Here is a 20,937-nt window from a genome sequence, read left to right on the forward strand (position 1 = left end):
CTTATGCTGAGGAATGTATAATGAATACGTAAATATCAATAGACTAGTTGCACAACTTGCCAAACATCACAAAAGTGATCATGGTCATTTCTTCTCTCACTCACGGAATAGAAATGACATTTTACTTGTTACAGTAAGTAGTTACTACAACAATGGATTCATGATTAACTTATACTCACTATTCTTCAATGATACAAAGCTGTTTAAACTTGTTACAGTAGCTACCATGTCAAGTATAAACATATCTTTACAATAGCTTAACATTTCTTACTAAAAATGAATAACAACTTAACAGCACTAGCGCCACATACTAGAATATGCATATTCGTTTCCTACCATATGATGCTCACCATTATAGCCACTGTGGCTTCAGGGAATACTATGCATATGTGCTATGTGTAGGATAATGACAAGACATTTGCTATATTTCAACAAGTGCCGCAGAGCGACAGCGCTCAACTGACGTGTACTGTAGCCGGCTATTCTTCTGATAAACTCACTGGCAACCGAATCAAGTGCGCCCTCCCGCCACCGCGTTGATAGGCTTTGCTATACCGGTAGTACAGTAATAAAGATATAGCTGTGCAGCTTTAATGACTTCGCTATATTAACGTTATCATAGATATGCGTCGAGCGCGAGCGTAGTGGTGGTGGGGGTGGGTGGGGGAAGGGGCGGGTGAAAGAGGCTCTAATAGCAAAAGCAGTTCAGTCCTTTGTTAACAGTCAAAAAATCCATGTTTAACCCTCCTCTTGAGGGTCAAAGGGTTACCAGACACTTACTCTTCGCACGTCAGTGGAAAGCACATTTCATGGTCCTTTCAATAAAGCCATAAAAATGGTAGGTCACCGCTGAAATAAAAAAGTTTTTCAATCGCTCCGTCAGACCATGTCCTCAGAAAATGTGTAAAATCTGCCCTGTGCCCCATTGACCTTTGACCTGTGACCACCAATTTCGGCACAGTGATGGCTTTTCCTACCATGATGCTATACATTGACTATCACGAACCTAGGTCGAGCCGTTTAGATTTGTGCCGCAATTCTGCATTTCCTCCCTATACCTTAAGTTAAGGAGGGAATGTTCCCCCTTCTTTTACACCTCTTGACCTTTGACCCCCAGCTTCGACATCCCAACTAGTTTTCGGATTACCCCCCCATGTCCTGAATATCGTGACCGTACGTCGAGTGGTTAAGATTTGTGCCCAACCGTTGACGCACGGACGGACGCATGGCCGGACGCACCTACAAGCTGCATCTGACTATGTCAGATGAGCTAAAAATATGCCAGTGTTGTACAGTACTGGATACTGCATGCTTCATTCTCTGCATATATATAACATATATATTACTAATTACATCTACTAACAATCTATCTAAATGCACTTGACAATAAATGAGAACGGTTGGAGTAAGATCAAGTAGCGATGTTCTCTGTATCGGGCAGCAGACTGTGACTGCGTCCAACGATACCAGCCTCTCTCGCCATCGAGTAGAAGATTGAGTTCTTGTCCTGCAGAAGGTTTTCGGGTGTATCAAACTCCTTTAGCATTCCATTGTCTAGGACCATCACCCTGCAAAGACGGATTGCTGTTGATGAATCAATCTGTGGTTGCCAAAGTTATCACGCTGTTGTTCACTGATAACTTGTTTGGTATTGCCTAAATGGCCAACACAAATGAAAATGCGGCAAAATCGTCAATTACAGTCGTTTACTTTACTTATGTAGTCGTGATAATAATGCTTAGGTTTGTTGAAAAATCCATGTATCAGTAAAATAGCTCCTGGGTGTATACCATTTTACAAAATACTATAAGTCGGAATGTCTGTAATAAAGCTTTATAAACAGTGCTAAATTAGAAGTAACTGCCAAAGTTTAAAAGTCTCTGGAATATTAATAGCCGCAATCGTTACAACTTACAAATAAGAAACATCGTGTGTCCATACCTCGTGCTATCCATGATGGTATTGAGCCTGTGAGCAACAGTCAACACAGTACAGTTGGCAAACGCTTGCCTAATGGTTGCCTGGATAAGGTCGTCCGTCTCAAGGTCGATCGCAGCCGTAGCTTCATCCAGGATGAGCACCTTTGTCTTCCTGAGCAACGCGCGGGCAAGGCAAACCAGCTGGCGCTGTCCCACGCTCAGGTTTTCCCCTCCCTCACTGATCTCATACTGCAGCCCAGCTGGTAGGGACATCACAAATGCCTTCAGGTGGGCGTGTTCGATAGCCCTCCATACTGCCCCGTCACTGTGCCAGCTGAACGGATCAAGGTTCATTCGGAGACTGCCGGAGAACAGCATTGGATCCTGTGGCAAGAGCAACAATAGTTATTGATAACCTTCTGTTTCTGTTCTGTTACTGGCAGCAGTGTTTATATTACATTGTACCGTACGTTTGCTATTTTGTGCCTGTTTAAATAATTAGTTTAGTGGAGAGGGCGCCACATGTTTAAATTTTGCCGCGTTTTTGACGAGACAGTTTTTGAGAGGCGTCCCGAGGAGCAGCAGCGCTTACATAATGCTCGCGTAATTTTATCGCGGCGATGCTCGTACCTGTGGAATGACGGTCAGCTTAGAGCGAAGTTCGTGCAGACCCATCTCAGCGATGTTGCGACCATCGATGTGAATGGCACCCTCTGATGCCTCAATGATGCGAAACAGCGAGAGTATGAGTGAGGATTTGCCTGCACCCGTTCTCCCAACTATGCCTACCTGCAAAAACATATACACCCAGTCAAGCAATGCGTTCAAAACAGGACAATCAGTGGTGATAAATATATCAGATATATAGATAACGGAAATGCAACGCTACCAAAAGTGTATTCATAAAGAAAGAAAATCTAATAAGATGAATCAATCTATTTAGTTTACAGAAGATTAAATAGAAAAATTTACTTGGACATTTATTCTAGCTGCACTATAATTATGTTGACAGACACAACAACTGCATGGAGGCTTCAGCTCAGTAATTCCATACTTTCTCACTCGCAGACACAAAGCAGCTGATCTGGTTCAGCACAAGGGCGAGGCCTGGTCGGTAGCAAACACTGTAGTTGTCAAACTGAACGTCACCCTCTGGTGGCCAGTAAGCCGGTGGAGGTACCAGTCCTAGCTTGCCAGCTGACTCCCATGGAGCCTGGGGCAAGCAAGCACTGCTAGTAGATGTATGAACGTATGACAATCACAAGTAAATTTTGAATTAGCTAAGGTTAGCGTCAAGAAAAATTTGAAACATTACTCTAGTAATTTTCTGAAATAGCATTAGTGCTTTTCATCAAAAGCACCATGACCTTATTGTTGCTAGCCAACACTTGTTGTCAGCCACCTTATTGCGTACCCAACCAGCAGTTGTTAAACCTATAATGAACATAGACTAAAATCTTGGATAGAGCCTCATGTATCTCACTGTGTATATAGCCTTGGATACCTGTGAATGACTAGAAGTATATCACGTTTTCTCCATACCTCGTTTGGTGTCTCGGAATACTCCTTGACTCTCTCCACAGCAACTATATTTGTTTCTAGCTCACTTGTAAATCGCACTGCCCAGTTAAGTGCCTGTATCAACTGTAAGCAGAAGAAATAGTGAGACATACAAGAACCACATCAAGCCCAAATAAATTCCAGGCACACATACACACGCAATCTAATTCAACAGAGGGAAGAATAGCTCATGTTACAGCAAATCCATACAGCGCAACGCATGCATGACGAGTTGACACATGTAGTTAAATCTAAAAGACTATTTCATGGCGATTCTTGCTGGAAACCTGACACTTACACCGAGAGAATTTGAGATAGAAAGACCTGCTAAACCCGGATCTATCTCTCCCATTTGCTTGCCAATCACCGTGAACAGCGCAGAGAAGAATATTATGAGGTTACCGATTGCCTCCAAATGTACAGCCAGCCACCTGTAAGACAAATGGTGCTAGAATAGATTCCGCGATTTTACACATCAAACAAATTAGCATTGTCGTGTGTGTTTTGTTGTTTGAGTAAGTAAATTATAATAACTTATTATTATTCCCCAGGCTGGGGTTGGTCATGGGACCAATCCTGCTACCCTATTAAAAACTCTGATTATGGAAACAAATGAAAGTGTCAATGACACTTTAGCTCACCACAAAAAAGGACACAAATGAGTGAGTAAGAAGAAGTCAGTCTTAATTGAGCAACCATCGACGTACATTATAGAAACAATTGCCATCTGTATATCGCAATAATAATTTATAAACCAAAATGAATCACAATTTGTGACCGTAGATGGCGCTATACCCGCTTTGTAGCGATGGCGTTTGAAATAAATAGGTTATGCTGCGTTCCGACATGTTTTGTAAATCTTTACTCTAATATAGATGTTTTATCAGCAGGGTGGAGAGGAAATACCAATTTTGCATTAAAGATATTGTCAATGAAATCTTGTAAAACGAACCAGACGAGTGTGACACCACAGACTGTTTGTGTCTACATAATATGCTATATAATTGCCAAATCCTATCTAATTTCTTTTTAAATATCAAAACCCCTAGCCCTTATTCATTCACATACCAAAAATGAGCAAAATCCGTTGAACGTGAACTGACTAATGGCATGTGGCTCGAAAGTAAGTCGACTGGCGTGCTTCAAAATAGGACGTTTAATATGGGAGCATAGCAGTAACAACTATACCCAATTTCAAATATGTGGGTCAAACAGTTCCTGAGTTATCGTTGACCGAAGCGAAATGTTGACGGACGGACGGACGGACGGATGGACGAACAGACGACGACCCATGGCAATAGCTCAGCTTGACGATGTCAAGGTGAGCTAAAAACAAGCAGAATCAGGTCATATTGTATGTTGTCTTAACCACTTAACTCCTGACAACCCCAATATGAAGTGGGATAACAAGGGAATGGGCTATATGCAAAGGAAACAGTTATTTATCTAATCGTTTACCTGTTGCCCATGATAATAGCAAAGTAACACTTTTGGTTGTTGTCAATCCTAGCTTCATTGTCTAATATGAAGCGCTCTTGCACCTGGAATGCCCTGATTGTGCTGGCCCCTGTCACAGTCTCAGAGAAGTGAGAGTATATCGGAGATCGGCTGATGGATTCGAGGCGCTTCAGCTGCCGCGACGATGCGACATATATGCGCTGAAATAGTAAGGTCTACTTTAGTGCAGCACCACACAGCATGGTCTCATGATCATATGGTAATGGATATCGCAATGAGGTAAAGGATTTTGGATATGAATTTTACATCATTAAATTATCATTGCATCAAAACATCTATATGTTAACAGTGAATAATGCTCACGCCCTTTATGCTACAATAAGATCAATATCCATCAGGGGAGGACTGAAGCGAACAATAAGCACAACTGCTGCAGTACCCAAGAATCAATAACACTAGTAGCACTGTAGCTGGCATCACCATACCTGTATGAACCAGTACAACACAGCCAGTGGCGGTATGGCGGCGGCAAATATCGGTGTGCCATAACTGATGAGAAATAGTGTGCCAAACACATAAAACACACAGAACAGCCAGTTCTGAAGGCTCATAGGAATGATGTTATCGACAACGTCTATATCTTTTGAAAACCTGCCAAAAACCAATAATAATATTCATCATTCATATATACAAAAAGGCATTCCACAAACATATTATACAATGTATAATTACACTTCCTAGTTTGGATGTATACACGAATCACAAGTAAAATAGAGGAAATTGTGTTTAACTGTGGCTCTGAACAATAATTAGGTCACATGATAACTTTTCCACGTTTGTTGTGTAGCTTATGTAGACAACGCCAAAGTAAAATGTCTTCCTTTTTACCTGTTCACAATCCGGCCAAGCGGGGTTGTGTCAAAGAATGACATTGGTGATCGAAACATATTCCTTAGCATATCACGGTGAAGAGACCGGGAGGCAAACATGACACCCAGTGCAATACCGATGGCAGAACTTAGCACAAATAAACCTGCAGAAATCCAGAGAACAAAGTGTACAAGCACACCTAACAGCTTATATATCATGTATCGAAAGCACATATACGACACACCCTCTATAATATTGTGTTACATGGCATGTATATAACAACATGTGCATATTATCAAGAGCTAATAATACCTATTTAATAGCTCTTGATATTATTGTATTATGCAAGTTACAAAGATTTGAATGTAATAATTTAGAGTAAAAGAATCATATAGAGTATAGAATTTGTGTTCAATTAAGAAATATATTGTTTACAAAATAACCAGTCACTATATCAATACACGTCCGTCTCGTCTGTCTCACCGTTGCAACTCCCGTTCAAATCTCCCCGTCTCTATTTATATTATACTCTCTCCTCCAATCACCAACAAGCTCCACTCTACCCAACCAATCACGCACGACTCTAATTCCTTTGTTCGTCCTATTATGCGCCAAAACTACATGTGCTGAACACATGTCTACTCTTGTCCATACACTGTCTGGACTATAGTATTTCTAACCTACATACTAAACGTCCACTTCTACCCATATTCTAGGCTATTTACAGCTAATTAGCTATCTACAATTACTAATGTAATATAACATGCGCAAAACACATGTTACATTATTGAGACAAAGAGAGAGAGAGAGAGAGAGATAGAGAGAGAGAGAGAGAGGTAGAGAGAGAGAGAGAGAGAGCGAGAGAGAGAGAGAAAGCGAGTAAGTCGGAAGGTATTATGGACACAGGAACAGGTGTGTGCACGTGCATGCGTGCATACATGCATGTATGTGCTGTGCGTGTATAAGTACTTTGAAGGGTTCCAAGCGCAGCGTAGACAGCTAGCCTCATGTTGCGCAGTGGTATGTCCTGCGATCCGTCGTCCAGCGGTTGGTCGGTGCTCCATGCACTCAGCCAGATGCTCGATCCCACCTGGGCCGCATTCGCCAGCAGGTACGACAGAAAGATGATGGACACGATAGGTGTTGACACTGCCTTGAAATACATTTTGAAAACAGCAAGGCTCACCTAAAAAAAAATCAACACATGACAAATTTTACAGAAATCATTTTGTTACAAAAAGTGATCTTCTATAGCAGTAATAATTACTGCAGTGTTTCCAGCAACATCGCCAAAAATATAAAACTACATACAATTAATACAATATAATATAATATGATAGCTAATAAATTATATAACCATTTAGATCGCTAGGGTTAGGGAAACCTACGCCAGAAAGAGAGAAAAGAAAAGTTGAAAAGAACAGAGAGAAAACATGAATAGCAGAATATTAGCACATGGAACATACATTGCCTGTCTCTGCCTTTTCTTCATCTATGAGTTTATCTCCTACAGATGGTAACAGTTTCACATTTGCTTTGCCATTCACTTGTATATTCCCAGACTGCTGTCTGAGGGCAGACTCCGGTATCAGATGATCTTCATCCATGCTGCTTTCTGGCCTTGATGCTTGTCTAAAATAGAAGCAAAAAAGGTGAATACAAAGAATCGTATCTACCTATCAACGTACCTATCTTTGCCATCATATCTTTCTAGCAACGTACCTATCTTTGCCATCATATCTTTCTAGCAACGTACCTATCTTTGCCATCATATCTTTCTAGCAACGTACCTATCTTTGCCATCATATCTTTCTAGCAACGTACCTATCTTTGCCATCATATCTTTCTATCAACATACCTGTCATATCCAGGTGCAACCTTCTGTAGAATCTCCTCCACGATATCTGGATCTGAATATTCATCAGAAGAATATTTTAAAACTAAATCCATACTGAAACTCTGGCTCAATATTCCACGATAATTTCTTAAACATGTTTTGTTCTCACTAAAGCCAATATGCACGTTGTCATGAACCATGCAGTAACAAGAAAACCTCTCTAGGTCTAATGCTAGTTATTAGACAAGATCATTTAGATTCTTTTAATGAGAGTATTCGTAGTTCCAAATTACCCACCTTCTGAATCAGTGATCACATCCTCATTTTCAGGGTTCGTTAGGTAGTTCCTGAGGAACTCTGCAAAAGCTCCATTGCAGCTGAGAAGTTGCTCAAATGAACCAACTTCAGATATGCGGCCACCTCTTATAACAACAATAGAATCAACCTCGGGTAGGAAGCTCACCCCATGAGTCACCAACACTCGTGTCTGCAAAACAATTAAGTATCATAGAAGTATAATATATATATATAGAACAAACTCAAATCACTCAGAGCAAATACGAGGGGAGCAAAGGTTGCGTAAAGCGAGCAACCTGTCTGGTATCAAGCTAGCTGCACTCAGTCAGGGACTCCAGCGTGTGTACAGGGTTGCAGTGTCCCATGGTGGTAAGAGGTTCAGTTATAACAGGGTGGTTACAGTGAAATGATACCTCACACTAGCATTGCACGCCTATCTTTCAATAAGCACGACTTTTAGAAGCAGCAGTGATAATGTTTATGTGTCAAAGACCAATATGGCAGTGAGACATGTGTCGAACAAACAGTACATAAATGCAGTATATGTACATACATTATAATAAAGCATACACTCGACCAGAACCCCATATGAAAAAAGAAATAGGAAACGTAGGCAGTGTGAGTACCGGTGCATTACTCCTCCAACTAAGCAGCCCAATATTTTATCTGGTGCACGTGCACCCACTCTTCCAAGTAATGAAGCTACGAAGAGCATACTCTAATATCTGTTCTGATAAAGGAACTAGTTGAATGGGTTTTACCAGGCCACTAGTTTAAACTAATTACCAAATACTACTAGTCTGATATTACCTGCTATAGTGGCACGCGCACATACCTTATTATTTAGGAGTCCAGACGCACTAATCACCCGCCCGAACATGTGTTTGCCAACATGGGCGTCGACAGCGCTGAGTGGATCATCAAGTAGGAATATGTCGGCATCACTGTACACGGCACGCGCCACACTCACACGCTGCTTCTGCCCTCCGCTCAGGTTGATGCCCTACAATCATGCAACAGAAGCGTGAGTTAGCGTAACTGATGCTGATAGGGTCTATGTCCCCCAGGGTACTGCCGGAACGTACCCTGGGTACGGTCCGGTATACCGGAACGTACCCTGGTCACTATCTAATATGCCGGACCGTACCTCGCCTACTCCAAACCGTACCCCGACTTTCAGCCGATGTCGTAATACATATACCACTTGTCGGCAGGAAACGCGCCGCTTTATGCTCCCGTTCCTTGTTTCCAGGGGCGTGTACAGGGAGGGGGGGGTCCAGGGGGTCCGGACCCCCCCCTGCTCGTGCAGAAAACGCATCTAAGAGGGTCTAATTTCAAAAAATTTCTGAGGGGATGACCCCCCAGACCCCTCCTTTGCGTGCTCGCAAGTTTGGGTTACGGTTAGACCCCCTCCCTGGTACAAATCCTGTACACGCCCCTGGTTTCCGGTCCGTTCTCGCAAAATATTCGTTTCAGTATTCGTGTAATTATTCTACAGTGTCAGCGAATCTATACGTTTCCAACCCATTAAGATAATCATACAAATTTTATTGTTCCGCGACACTTGGAGATCTTTCAAAAATCTTGCGCGAAACTTCGCAAAAATGTCGTAAACATTGCGAAAGGAAAATGCATTCCCGATCATCGCGATATTTGCAAAAGGATTGCGCGCATCAGTGTATATAGGTTGAAATTTCTTCTTGGTTTCACAGTTTCATACTCCAATCCAACTTTATAAAGATATAAATATTGGCGGTCTGTATGTATATTTCAAATTTTGCGACATCAGTAGGGGACGGAACAGGGACAGTCAGAGTACGGTGGGGAGTAAGCAAGATACGGTCCGGCATATCAGATAGTTACCAGGGTACGTTCCGGCAGTACCCTGGGGGACATAGACCCTATCAGCGTAACTGATGTGCACATGCAAAATTCTCAACCATCATATGCATATCAGGAAAACCATGAAGGCATAAAGAAAGGGCTTCATTTTGATAAAGTAGAGTTCATTATAAAATTGTAAAATAAATTACCAATAGATACTCCGATCAAATTAAAATTATAGCATACAATAAGGTGACAAATTACTCTACATTGTATTGACTTGCTCCCACATCAAAAGTATTAGAGAAAACACTTCAGAGTGGTTTCTTGTTTGATGTAACAGACAAGAAACTATGATATCTCAAAAATATAAAATATGAAGAAAAAAGATAGATGCCGCAAAACTTTCATTAATGCCATGGCATCTAATGTTGTCAGCAGTAAGTATGAAAGTTTCTCATCACGAACCCGTTCCCCAATCTCAGTCAGATCTCCTCCTGGCAGGACATCTAGGTCTGGTTCCAGGGCACAAGCATCGATGACTTTGTGGTACCAAGTCTCATCCCAATCATTGTTAAACACTATGTTATCCCTCAACGTCACGTTCTGGATCCATGCCTGCTGTGAAACGTACGCTAGTTTGCCCTGTTAGAAAAAGACACACATATTGTGTTCACGTGTGTTGTGTGAGGGTTGTGCATGCAGCCATCCTTCCATCCGGTTTACTTATTTTTCTGCATCTAAGAGTCAGAACCTATCCCGAAGCTATGACCTTAATTCCCTCCCAAAATGTACACAGTTATTGATTTGTAATAGTTTCAGAACCACTTCACATACGCATTGTACACATACTCTATCAAAGAACTGCACTGCATATTATAATACTAATTAATATTTAAATCATTCCGCAAGATAATGGCAAGCCAAAAAATTGATGGCTGTAACTCCATATAGTTAGTTGCCTTAAGTTAAAGCCACACTATGCGCATCTAAACGCTAATTTCTCCAGTACTAGACTAGCAAATACTTCGTGTCATGCATAATCACACTACCTTATGGCAAAATAAACTCTAGTTCCTCCCATTTCAGTGCGCGTTTGCTTAAAACCCAGAAGAAAGTGGTGCCAAATCTGGTAATCTGGCGCCAACGCTAAATTGTTTGCCAAACAATTTCGCCAAGAATCATTCAGGTGACGTCACATGTGTTTATCTTTGCTACACCCGTACCGCTGTACCGCAGCACCGCTCCACCGTTGCTTGGCAAAGCAATGCGAAAGTGTCAACAACATCGGAGAATTTGAACAATGAAGGTATTTTCAAATGCCTTTTATAAGACACAACGTGCAGTGAAATGGGAGGAACTAGAGTTTATTTTGTCATAAAGTAGTGTGATTATGCATGACACGAAGTATTTGCTAGTCTAGTACTGGAGAAATTAGCGTTTGGATGCGCATATAGTGCGGCTTTAAGTGAAATTCTATCTATGTGATTAATGACAGTATCTGAACTTACTCTCATGTGTACTTTTCCCATCATTCTCTCCATTTCACCCAGGAAAGCACTCATGAGTGACGACTTGCCGGCACCAACTTGACCAACAATGGCAGTTAATGTGCCCTCCTTCAACTACTCAAAAGAACGTGATACATCCATGTCAAAGGGCGCTTGTCCATCTTAGGAAAATTACTTATTACAACAGATGTGAATGAATCGGTATAACCTAAACCATTTGGGGATGTGGGTATAAGTAGTACCTCAATATGCACTAAGTCTTGATTGCCAATTTATATGTAATAAGATCCCGAACATACAAAAGTAAGTTAAGTATAAATTAAAGTTGTGTACCAAAGTATACCTACATATCAAATTGTATTCCATAGCTGGAAATAAAAAAATTATAAAAAAAGTATTACCTGGAGATTGATGTTGGCTAGGGTGGGTGCATCACTGATCTCATCCCACTTGAAATTGCCATCCGTGACAACTATATGTGCAGCTAAAAATATCACATGTCACACAGAAGCCTAATTACACATATGGTTAATCTATCTCACTCAGTAATCACACAACCTGATCAATAATACTCGGTGAAACTCTAGTTATAAATTATTCTTCACCATAATACATCAACAACTGGGAAAAATAGGGAGGGTTTGTATGCACTCGATCTCCTAACAGTTATACATAAGAAATATAAGAGCATCAATTTCAAATTAACGATGTTCGACGATGTTAATGATTTTCGATTGTCTCACTGTTTTGCGTAGGTACTGCTGTAATAAGCAGTACAGGTTAACCGCTTAAAGAAGCTAATAAATTTTTATATATATATATAACTATTATAAAATATATAGCATGGCTTTGGTTGTATGACTAGTATTTCCTTAAATAACTTACCTTCTGCAGAGTTATGGTCGACTGAATTAGGATCAAGGTCAGCTTGCATTAGGTACCTTCTTAGTCGTCTTAGTGAAACTGATGACTGAAAAACCAGCAATCATATGCTAATAAGTATGCTCTACGAAGCAACACATACTTTGATTGCATACCATAATATAAATAGTAATTACTTAAATGCTACAAATTTGGGGGTACTTGCACATATATGGAATCATTGTTTTCCTACCTGTACTAAAAGAGTGATCGTCCAAGGCATGACAGATAAAGGAAAGCGAATCAGGTTGAACAGAGCTAAAGACACAAAGGCCTTGCTTGCAGTCAACACATGGCTCGGGTCAGAGAGCACATATACCATGAAGCTCACCAGTGAAACCTATATGAACAATAACAGAACAACTCGAGTCCGCAGCAGTATACAATAGCAGTGATGTGCAGGGATTCCAATCAGTAGGTAAATCACCATTAAATTCGAATTACAAAGTCATGTCATTGCAGATAAAAACTTGGTACTTATATAAATGATAAAAGAGGCAGAAATCCACTTTCATTAAATGAAGTTAAACCCCCAGCATGCACTCAAAAATAGGGATTATCCAGCTAAATGAGGAAGTCTCATTAGCTCCATTTAAAATTAAAGATAACAACAATGCATTATATATACCAAAGTCACCTCAGGATTAAAATAATAAGTTATCTTGGTAGGTAACTGCTGTCCGTTAATGCAGATTATCAGGTTTTAATACACTTAAAGCAGTAGTGCATTTAATGTTTTTGGATTTGTATCAGAATTTCAATTCAGCACTCAGTAAAAACAGGGAGCATTTTACTTCGGACTCGCAATACTTTCAACACCTGTGATGATGATGACTATGATTATGCATCATACAATCTTGTTAATAAAGTGAGTGAAACTAGAATGTCCGACCCAGAGCAAAACGTAGATATTCACTCACCAAAAAAGGTGCACATGTCCACGTGAAAATACTGACTGCGCCCAGATAATTTGATTTCTTTAAAACATGGAGCTCTTTTTCTCTGAGATCTAATATCTTATCCTGAAAGAACGGCTCCCATGCATACAGCTTTAGCACCTACAGAACAAAAAATAAGTGACACGTACTACATGTGATAATGCTTACATGCATCACGTGCATGATTTCACAAACAAACTTTAATGTTACAGAATAGCAATGTATTACCTAACACACACAAGTATCTGTATAACAGAGAATAGTATAGGCAAAGTATAAGGGCCACATATAAAATACAATGAAACAATTAACCTTCGGTTTTCCCTGATTATCTTACCTTGATACCATTAAGGATCTCATTCATCACATTTATTCTTAAATCCTTAAATGTCATTTGCGACACCTGAAAATCAAATGAAAATACATTAAACTATAACTGCATACATAATTTTCATTCAACACTAAGTCACACATAGAAAGCATAATTTATTAGGTCGATATGGATTAAGTTTATTTATTATCGCACCAATCTCTAGAGAATATCCTAACTATACCTGTAGTTTATTGGTTAGATGGGCTATCACAGCGTTTAGAGGTAGAAGAAGTATGAGAACAGCCACCCCAGCCAAAACAGAAGGACCAAGCTCCTGCCACAGGAAGTACATACACAGAACAATGATAAATGGTGCAGACCTGAAAAATACAGACAAAAATTTTACTGGATTAATTGCATATATGATGACGAAATTCTAGTACTTAAAACTACCTCCAATAATAATACTGTTAGGATTTTCCTTACCATTGCTGCAGACCTAAGCAAACCACCCATGAACCACGGTGACAAAATAATGCTCTCTAAGATTCTCCGTTGCGGTGTCGCAGTGTATTTTACCATAGATAGACCAAGTAAGACGCCAGATCCATCAGTCTCTGAGCATCTACTGACATCAGGTTGACTGTCTCACCTACTGTAGATATGCGTCGCGATGCACTGCTCATGGTGAGTGCCTGATATTGTGTGAAGAAAACGTGATTTTATAACTCGAGTTTGCCTGAGACACAGGTGATACAGATCGCAAGAAGATTAACATATGACAATTAATGCACAGTTTATACATAAAAATATTTAATGATCAATGAAATTCTCAATGCCTTGTGTCATTTACAAGCATGAATCACAACAACATGCTAATTTGTCTCAATACTCATTTCCTCTTAAATCTCTACCTTCTTGTAGACAATCCCAGTGACAGCAGTGCGGACTCTCATGCCAACACGCAACGCTTCATTCACAAACTGCTGCATGAGTAACGTGCGCACCATCGACACAACAAACAGCAGGACGGCGTAGAAGTAGCCTTGCCAGAAAGGAAAATCATCACTGCTAATAAACGCTATCAACCACCTGCAATGTGTGAAGGCAATATTACACAAACAGACGAACATGAATGCGCGCACACACGCACGGGTGCATGCATGCACGCACGCATGCACACGCACTTACGTGCGCTTACAAACATGCCCATGAGCATGCGCATTAGCATGGACACCCGCATATATTTATTACACTCATAATTTATTATCCTTTCATATTCACCATCTTTTAATAAACACAATCACTCAGACATCACAATATATTTATATGTAACTATATGGGCTAGGTCATCCATTAAACTATTGAGCAAGACACTAGAATATAAACAGCGTACCAGTAGTTGCACTGCCCTAAACATACTTAAGGATTTGTGGTCCAGCAAACAACAAGATGTCATTTAGAAGTTTTATCCCAGATGCCCAAGCATATGTAGATCCAAAGCATTTGGCGATAGTGAGGGCAATGGAAGGCTCGTATGGTTCTTTGGGTGGAATGCCAACTGCCTCATCAGCCTTTGCTACGGCCTTTGATCTGAAAAATTACATAAGAAACCCATTCCAATTGTGCAACAGTCAGCTGTATTCCTGCTACCACATGTTGAATCTTACACCTGTAAGGAATTGCAGTATTCAATGCTATTCATCATGTACAACATTAAACCCGTGTACATACATTCTATACACCAAAATGTTGGTTAATAATAAGCTTAGCCTTCCAGTGACTTCAATAACACACTCCTGGAGGAAACCCTGGATTTTGAAAGCAGTGTTTTTGTCTGATATTATAATTAATGGACATATACTTCATCTAAATTTTAAGTATTAAGGCTTTCAAATTCCACCAGAGAAAGTAGTATGAAAAACGCTGAGAAGATAGCAGTCTGAAGAGAGAGAGTAAAAAAGAGCCGATTAAACCCCCAAACTGCCCTTTTGGATCCCAGATGAAATGGCTGTTAATAATATTTAGCACATGGAGATATTTGTCAACCTAACTCAAGTACTGCCCATTCACACAGTACTTTTACTATTATACACTGTCTAACCTAACTGTAGGCATCCTCTCATGCTGGGACACACCAGCCACAATAACTACCATACAGTTTGCTAAGTATTTTACATGGAAAACCTAAAACTTCGATGGAAAGGTACATTTTGGCTCTCTTGGGTATCTTGACCATAGGGGTGGTTGGCAACACAGTTACGTACACCATCAATAGATGATCTAAGTGAATGGAACTACATATAATTGAGTGACTGGATCTGTACCTTCTAACTTTCATCACCTCCTGCTGCCAATGGGATTCGAATAGTGGCATAACCTTCTCACATGTATCTTCCGGATTCAGGTCCCAGACGTCACTGAATTCCAGGGCTCTTTTCCATCCTGTAATGCCCAGCCTGTACACAAATTAAACAAATCCAGTAATGTACATTTATATATGCAATGTCAATGTCTTATTTTTCAAGCTTTTGAAAACACATGTCTCTTTGTCTTACATTATTTTTGTTTATTAGTTATCATGGGAACATGCTTTGTTTGTATTATTATTTCTCCATTATAGAGTCTCTGCTTGTTTTACTGATCATCATGGTAACACGCATATTCCTTGTGAAGCCTGATGTGTATAGTTAACATACTATGTGAGACAAATGTTCTCGAAAGCTTGCAAAATAATTTTTTTACACCTATTCACATATTTTCATCTATATCTTCATGGGTGTCCATGTATTTTTACTTCTATACACATGCAGGAATGCATACACACATGCAAGCACACAATGTGTGTGTGTGTGCGTGCATGATAAATATATATTATATTATGCGCACGTGCATGCGTATGCACATCCATGTGCGCATGTGTGATTTAATACAATTGTTCCACACGTTATGGATTAGTATCAGGTTTTTTTATCAAAATTTTTATTCTGCCATGCTTAACAGAGCATTACCTATAATAAGCTGGGTTTTTTACTATAGATTTCAGATAATAGTAATAAAATGATGCGAATGATAGCATCTTAGGTAGATAATGGGAACTTACCTCATGTACCACCAGAAGAAGAGCCTGGTAATAAAGCCCAGCTTGTATTCTGGGCAAGGGTTCTGAAGTACAAGTAAGTTCACTGAGGAGTACGACATGCAAAATAGTGAGCACCCATTGGCTATACAAAGATAAACGATATTTTGCTATTTATTGCCACATCTTATTGTCAAAACTAATTGATGTCAGCATGAATCTGCTGGGTTGATCAGTGAATCGTCGAGAAAATATATTAATGTGTGGCCCAATTGTACGATATGCCACTGTGAATTGACAACAAATACCAGACTGAGCATGCACTGACTACACTGTACAAACACTGATAAAGCTGATAGCTTCTCTAAAATCCACACAATACTTGTCCTGTAAATACTGATCTGACCTTATATGCAGAAGCTAAATAAAGATTTACCGGTCCATCAGCTACTGGCATGCAGGTTTGTGCAGGATTAGCAAAGAAATGCAGTATGAACTGAAGAAAGACTATGCCAGAATATATGCAAGATGTAGTCAATCTGTATAAGTCATCAGAAACTCCCTGAAATGAAACGAAAATTAAGATTCTTAAACAACTGACTTCATATCGTGAAATAATTTGTATCCAATTACTTGAAAAATGTCACTCAATAATTAAAAATTAAGAATTTATTGACTGACATGACAAAACAAATATAAATGTCATATATGTAAAGTGGAAACAAGAAAATATAGTTAAACAATGTGAAAATCTTTCACCACTCCCACTTTTTAAACAGAATGACGCACTTCTGAATTAAATGTGATCTGGGTAATTTTGGAAGGGGTTTTATCAGAATCTTTGTAACATAGGTAATGATCAACTTGTAATAAAGTGTAACTTGTAATAACTTGTAATAACTTGTTCCAGCAATAACACAATTCTTTTACACAGCTAGCTATAAGAACAAGACAATTGGAAGAACAAACACACACCTCTCTAATAACATTCCTAATTGTCGTCTGTAATGCTGCAAGTGCCTGTATCGCTAGTAGCATGAAGAAGATGAATGGAACTCCGCTACTTCTGATGCCTCTCAACCTCTCCTGCTCTGTCACAACCATGTGCAGCACCTACAATATCACACACATCAATCCCATGCTCCTCAATGTACAATATAAATATATGTGTGCTATTCTAAACGAAATTTTAAAATTACTTTATTGTCATCATATAAATAATGACAGCTATATATAAAGTAAAACAATATAGACGTACACACGCACACATGCACACACGCATGCATAAATGCAGACACGCACGTACGTACGCACGCACGCACGCACACGCACAAACACTTTCAATAAGGGAAAATATCTCATGTTTCATTAACAATTTTCTCTGTTTGCATGAACTGGTTGCACTTGAGTCTCTGCTCTTTACATATAGATTAAAAGGTCTACGATAACTTGTGCTAGACTAGACCGAGTAGATCTACAATGAATATTTTCTTAACATTCCTATCGCATGCTTACCATTGATGCAGCTAACAGACCAGGCATGACAAAGTCAACATTTGCTATGTAAAGGCCATCGTGTTGCCATTGGTATATACTGTGTGCGAAATCGGCCATGGCCACCAGGAACAGCAATGAACTAAAAAGCTGAAAACAACGAGGAATCCTTCTGTCACTTGACCACATAATAGCCCATTTAATATTATTATTAAACAAATACATATATGATGCAAAATGTAATTTTATTAGGTTAAAGCAGCCTCGTAGAATACAACAAATATTTTAATACGTTCACACAAATATATTTCACAAAGTATTTTGAAACTGTAGCCTGGTAGATTGCAAACCATCATGCCTCATTGAAAAGCATTCATGCTATACCTGTTTGCAGTTTGTGAGCCATGAATGTTGAAGAGGTGGACTATCCTTGCTAGAGAAATGAAGTAGTAGAATGCTAGGTGCTGTAAAGCACCATAGAAAAGCACATGGCAGCCAAACAAGTACCGTCTTCTCAAAGCAGACGGTAAGATCGGGGGATGTTGTGTTCACTGTCAAAAATTCATCCTGAGAAGTCACACAAAAATGATTACCTTTCTGGTCTTGTTTCCACTACCACTACCACTACCACTACCACTACCACTACCACTACCACTACCACTACTCCTAATACTGCTACTACTGCTACAGTCACCATTGTTATTGCTGCTGCTATTGCTGTTGCTGCTACTGCTACTGCTACTGCAGCCACCACATCTACTGCAACCAATACTGCTATTACTCCTATTGCAATCACCACTACCATCACCATCACTGTTATGGTATGCAAAGCAATGACAGCTATAGTGCTATGATTATACATACATCAAGAGTAGATAATAACACATTAACACATTAACACATTGTGTTATTATCTACTCTTGATACATGCATGTGGCAGCAAACAGTGGGATATTACCCTGTGATTTTTACACGGACAACTACACTAGGTACTATTGCCACTATTTAGTAACAACGTAAACTATGGAACTTTGTGATAGTAATATTTACCCAGAACGGAGATCCACAGAAACGTGAAAATGCCTCCACAGCACCTGAACTGCTTTGATACATAGCGAGACCGATGAAATCCACAACCCATCAACCAGGCGATGAGCTGTGTGTGATGCAGATGCCTCAGTTGCAGTCTATCCTCAATGAAGAGTCAAGACGTGCAGTTCCTGTCAGTCGAGGAAAGGTCAACATGTCACACACACTTACGCATATATAACATCAGGAACGAATAAAAACATGGGTGGTGATATATGTGGCTCATGTTCTGATCAGTTGACAGTGGCCAGTTAATTCTACTGCTAGCAATACTAAGGGTTGGGGAATAAACAGCTCCTCCCTGCCCCACCTCCCTCAGTTATGACTCTGCTATATCTATAGCTGGGTTTACACTATGGAAAGGTCGATGAGTTGATATACTTTTCAACGTTCTATCAACCTTTCTACCAGATGTTCAACGTTTTTATGTTATCAACCGCAAGTCCGCAAACATTTCAACATTTGACCCGCAGTGTGCGCACGGGGCGACGTGCATACGCATTTTTGCACACGTGTATTAATTCGTGTGTAAGCATCATGGCTCGGATGACCACGTAAAATGGTGGGCTTATATCTCAAATAATGAAACCGTGAGAGATCCACCAATAACATAGAACATCCTGGCAGTTACATATACAACCCTCAGTGTCCATAAAGTGGTGAACTTATATATAGGTAATAGGTGGTGCTAGTGGTTCTATATCTAGCGAATGAGACCTCAACCGTGCACGTTTCAAAACGATGTGTGTGTTCAGAATCTGTGATAGGCGCAATTACCGCATCATTACATCTTAAAAGGAAAGTTTACTCTAGGTTCTAGGGTTATTTTCAGTTAATTTAGGTTAAAATACGCTACATAAAAAGTTTCATGGTTCAATCACCATTAGAAATATAGGGACAGTGATTTTACGTTTCAAAAAATTGCCTTTTCCGTTTGGGAAAATCATGAATTCCGTTCCAAAGTAAAGAAAAAATGGAAATTCCGTTTGCCATAGAGATTGTACACACCAAAAATGCAAAATTCCGTTTACATATATTTGCATGAAAAAAAAGTATTTGGTACAACCTTTGAAACCGGAACCGGCACCGAAACACAGGGCTACCAAAAGTCGTAATTGTAAGTCATTTCGCTCTGAAACTTGTCTGAATGTAAACCATATATCATTACCAATGCTATTGTCGACTGTTTTTTTGTGATTTTATTGAAATTTCCATGTTGTAATATGTTTAAATTACGTTTTCCGCGTTTTTCCGTTTGAAAACATCTTTTCCGTTTCCAATGGCCGTTTCCGTGTTTTCCGTCCGTTTTCCGCGATCGCGGAAAATCACTGTCCCTAGAAATATTATTAAAAAATGTTTTAAAACTAACGACTACAGTTTGATTACAACGACGGTGGCGCCACTCAAAGCGCACGATTGAGCATCACTGATAAGTTGCGCAAAACCACTTTCCAGCCAAGGGCTACAGACCGAGGGTGTTTCTTATTTATTAATTGAAAAGCAAAAGAAATCGATTGTAATATCTTATAAACAACATATAGTTTCAGTTATATTATAGATAAATTTGTCCTAAAATGAACATCGTTCGGTTAAATAGCATTTAGGTATGAATATAATTGCACCTTTGTGATTAGCCCTCGGTCTGTAACGTGCAAAATAAATTGGCAAATACGCAACTTTTTCAGGGTGGCAGCACGGTCGCGGGTGTCATGGCGCCATTCAAATTTCGTAGCGTTGATGTGTAATTAATTATAACAATCAAATTAGGTATCTGGTAACAAATACGTGTGGGTGTTATACAGTAAATACAGTTATATGCAGTAAAAA

The 20,937-nt window shown here is 39.7% G+C and overlaps 1 protein-coding gene across 2 annotated transcripts in view; it reads right to left on the reverse strand.

Moving 5' to 3' along the window:
• The window catches only part of LOC106821161 (multidrug resistance-associated protein 1-like), a 37,956-nt gene extending 18,721 nt beyond the window's left edge, over nt 1-19,235 (reverse strand). Inside the window, exons 1-32 of one of the 2 annotated variants that reach the window (XM_014825851.1) lie at nt 19,072-19,235; nt 18,406-18,588; nt 18,043-18,171; nt 17,503-17,640; nt 16,964-17,089; nt 16,552-16,613; nt 15,776-15,907; nt 14,871-15,041; nt 14,363-14,540; nt 14,028-14,143; nt 13,690-13,828; nt 13,473-13,538; nt 13,118-13,255; nt 12,391-12,537; nt 12,162-12,246; nt 11,678-11,760; nt 11,277-11,390; nt 10,234-10,410; nt 8,777-8,944; nt 7,942-8,131; nt 7,666-7,717; nt 7,274-7,439; nt 6,777-6,993; nt 5,826-5,970; nt 5,423-5,588; nt 4,938-5,137; nt 3,778-3,910; nt 3,462-3,563; nt 2,974-3,132; nt 2,550-2,708; nt 1,942-2,303; nt 1,240-1,568 (exon numbers count right to left, since the gene is read on the reverse strand). In XM_014825851.1, the coding sequence (XP_014681337.1) occupies nt 1,412-1,568; nt 1,942-2,303; nt 2,550-2,708; nt 2,974-3,132; nt 3,462-3,563; nt 3,778-3,910; nt 4,938-5,137; nt 5,423-5,588; nt 5,826-5,970; nt 6,777-6,993; nt 7,274-7,439; nt 7,666-7,717; nt 7,942-8,131; nt 8,777-8,944; nt 10,234-10,410; nt 11,277-11,390; nt 11,678-11,760; nt 12,162-12,246; nt 12,391-12,537; nt 13,118-13,255; nt 13,473-13,538; nt 13,690-13,828; nt 14,028-14,143; nt 14,363-14,540; nt 14,871-15,041; nt 15,776-15,907; nt 16,552-16,613; nt 16,964-17,089; nt 17,503-17,640; nt 18,043-18,171; nt 18,406-18,588; nt 19,072-19,134 (4,623 nt within the window). In that variant the 5' untranslated portion in view covers nt 19,135-19,235 and the 3' untranslated portion in view covers nt 1,240-1,411. The remainder of the gene's footprint in view (nt 1-1,239; nt 1,569-1,941; nt 2,304-2,549; nt 2,709-2,973; nt 3,133-3,461; nt 3,564-3,777; nt 3,911-4,937; nt 5,138-5,422; nt 5,589-5,825; nt 5,971-6,776; nt 6,994-7,273; nt 7,440-7,665; nt 7,718-7,941; nt 8,132-8,776; nt 8,945-10,233; nt 10,411-11,276; nt 11,391-11,677; nt 11,761-12,161; nt 12,247-12,390; nt 12,538-13,117; nt 13,256-13,472; nt 13,539-13,689; nt 13,829-14,027; nt 14,144-14,362; nt 14,541-14,870; nt 15,042-15,775; nt 15,908-16,551; nt 16,614-16,963; nt 17,090-17,502; nt 17,641-18,042; nt 18,172-18,405; nt 18,589-19,071) is intronic. The other variant, XM_014825852.1, reaches the window with a different exon arrangement.
• Nucleotides 19,236-20,937: the final 1,702 nt, after the last annotated feature.

This window comes from Priapulus caudatus, unplaced genomic scaffold (genome assembly GCF_000485595.1).
Source record: "Priapulus caudatus unplaced genomic scaffold, Priapulus_caudatus-5.0.1 Scaffold61, whole genome shotgun sequence".
Classification (NCBI taxonomy): domain Eukaryota; kingdom Metazoa; phylum Priapulida; class Priapulimorpha; order Priapulimorphida; family Priapulidae; genus Priapulus; species Priapulus caudatus.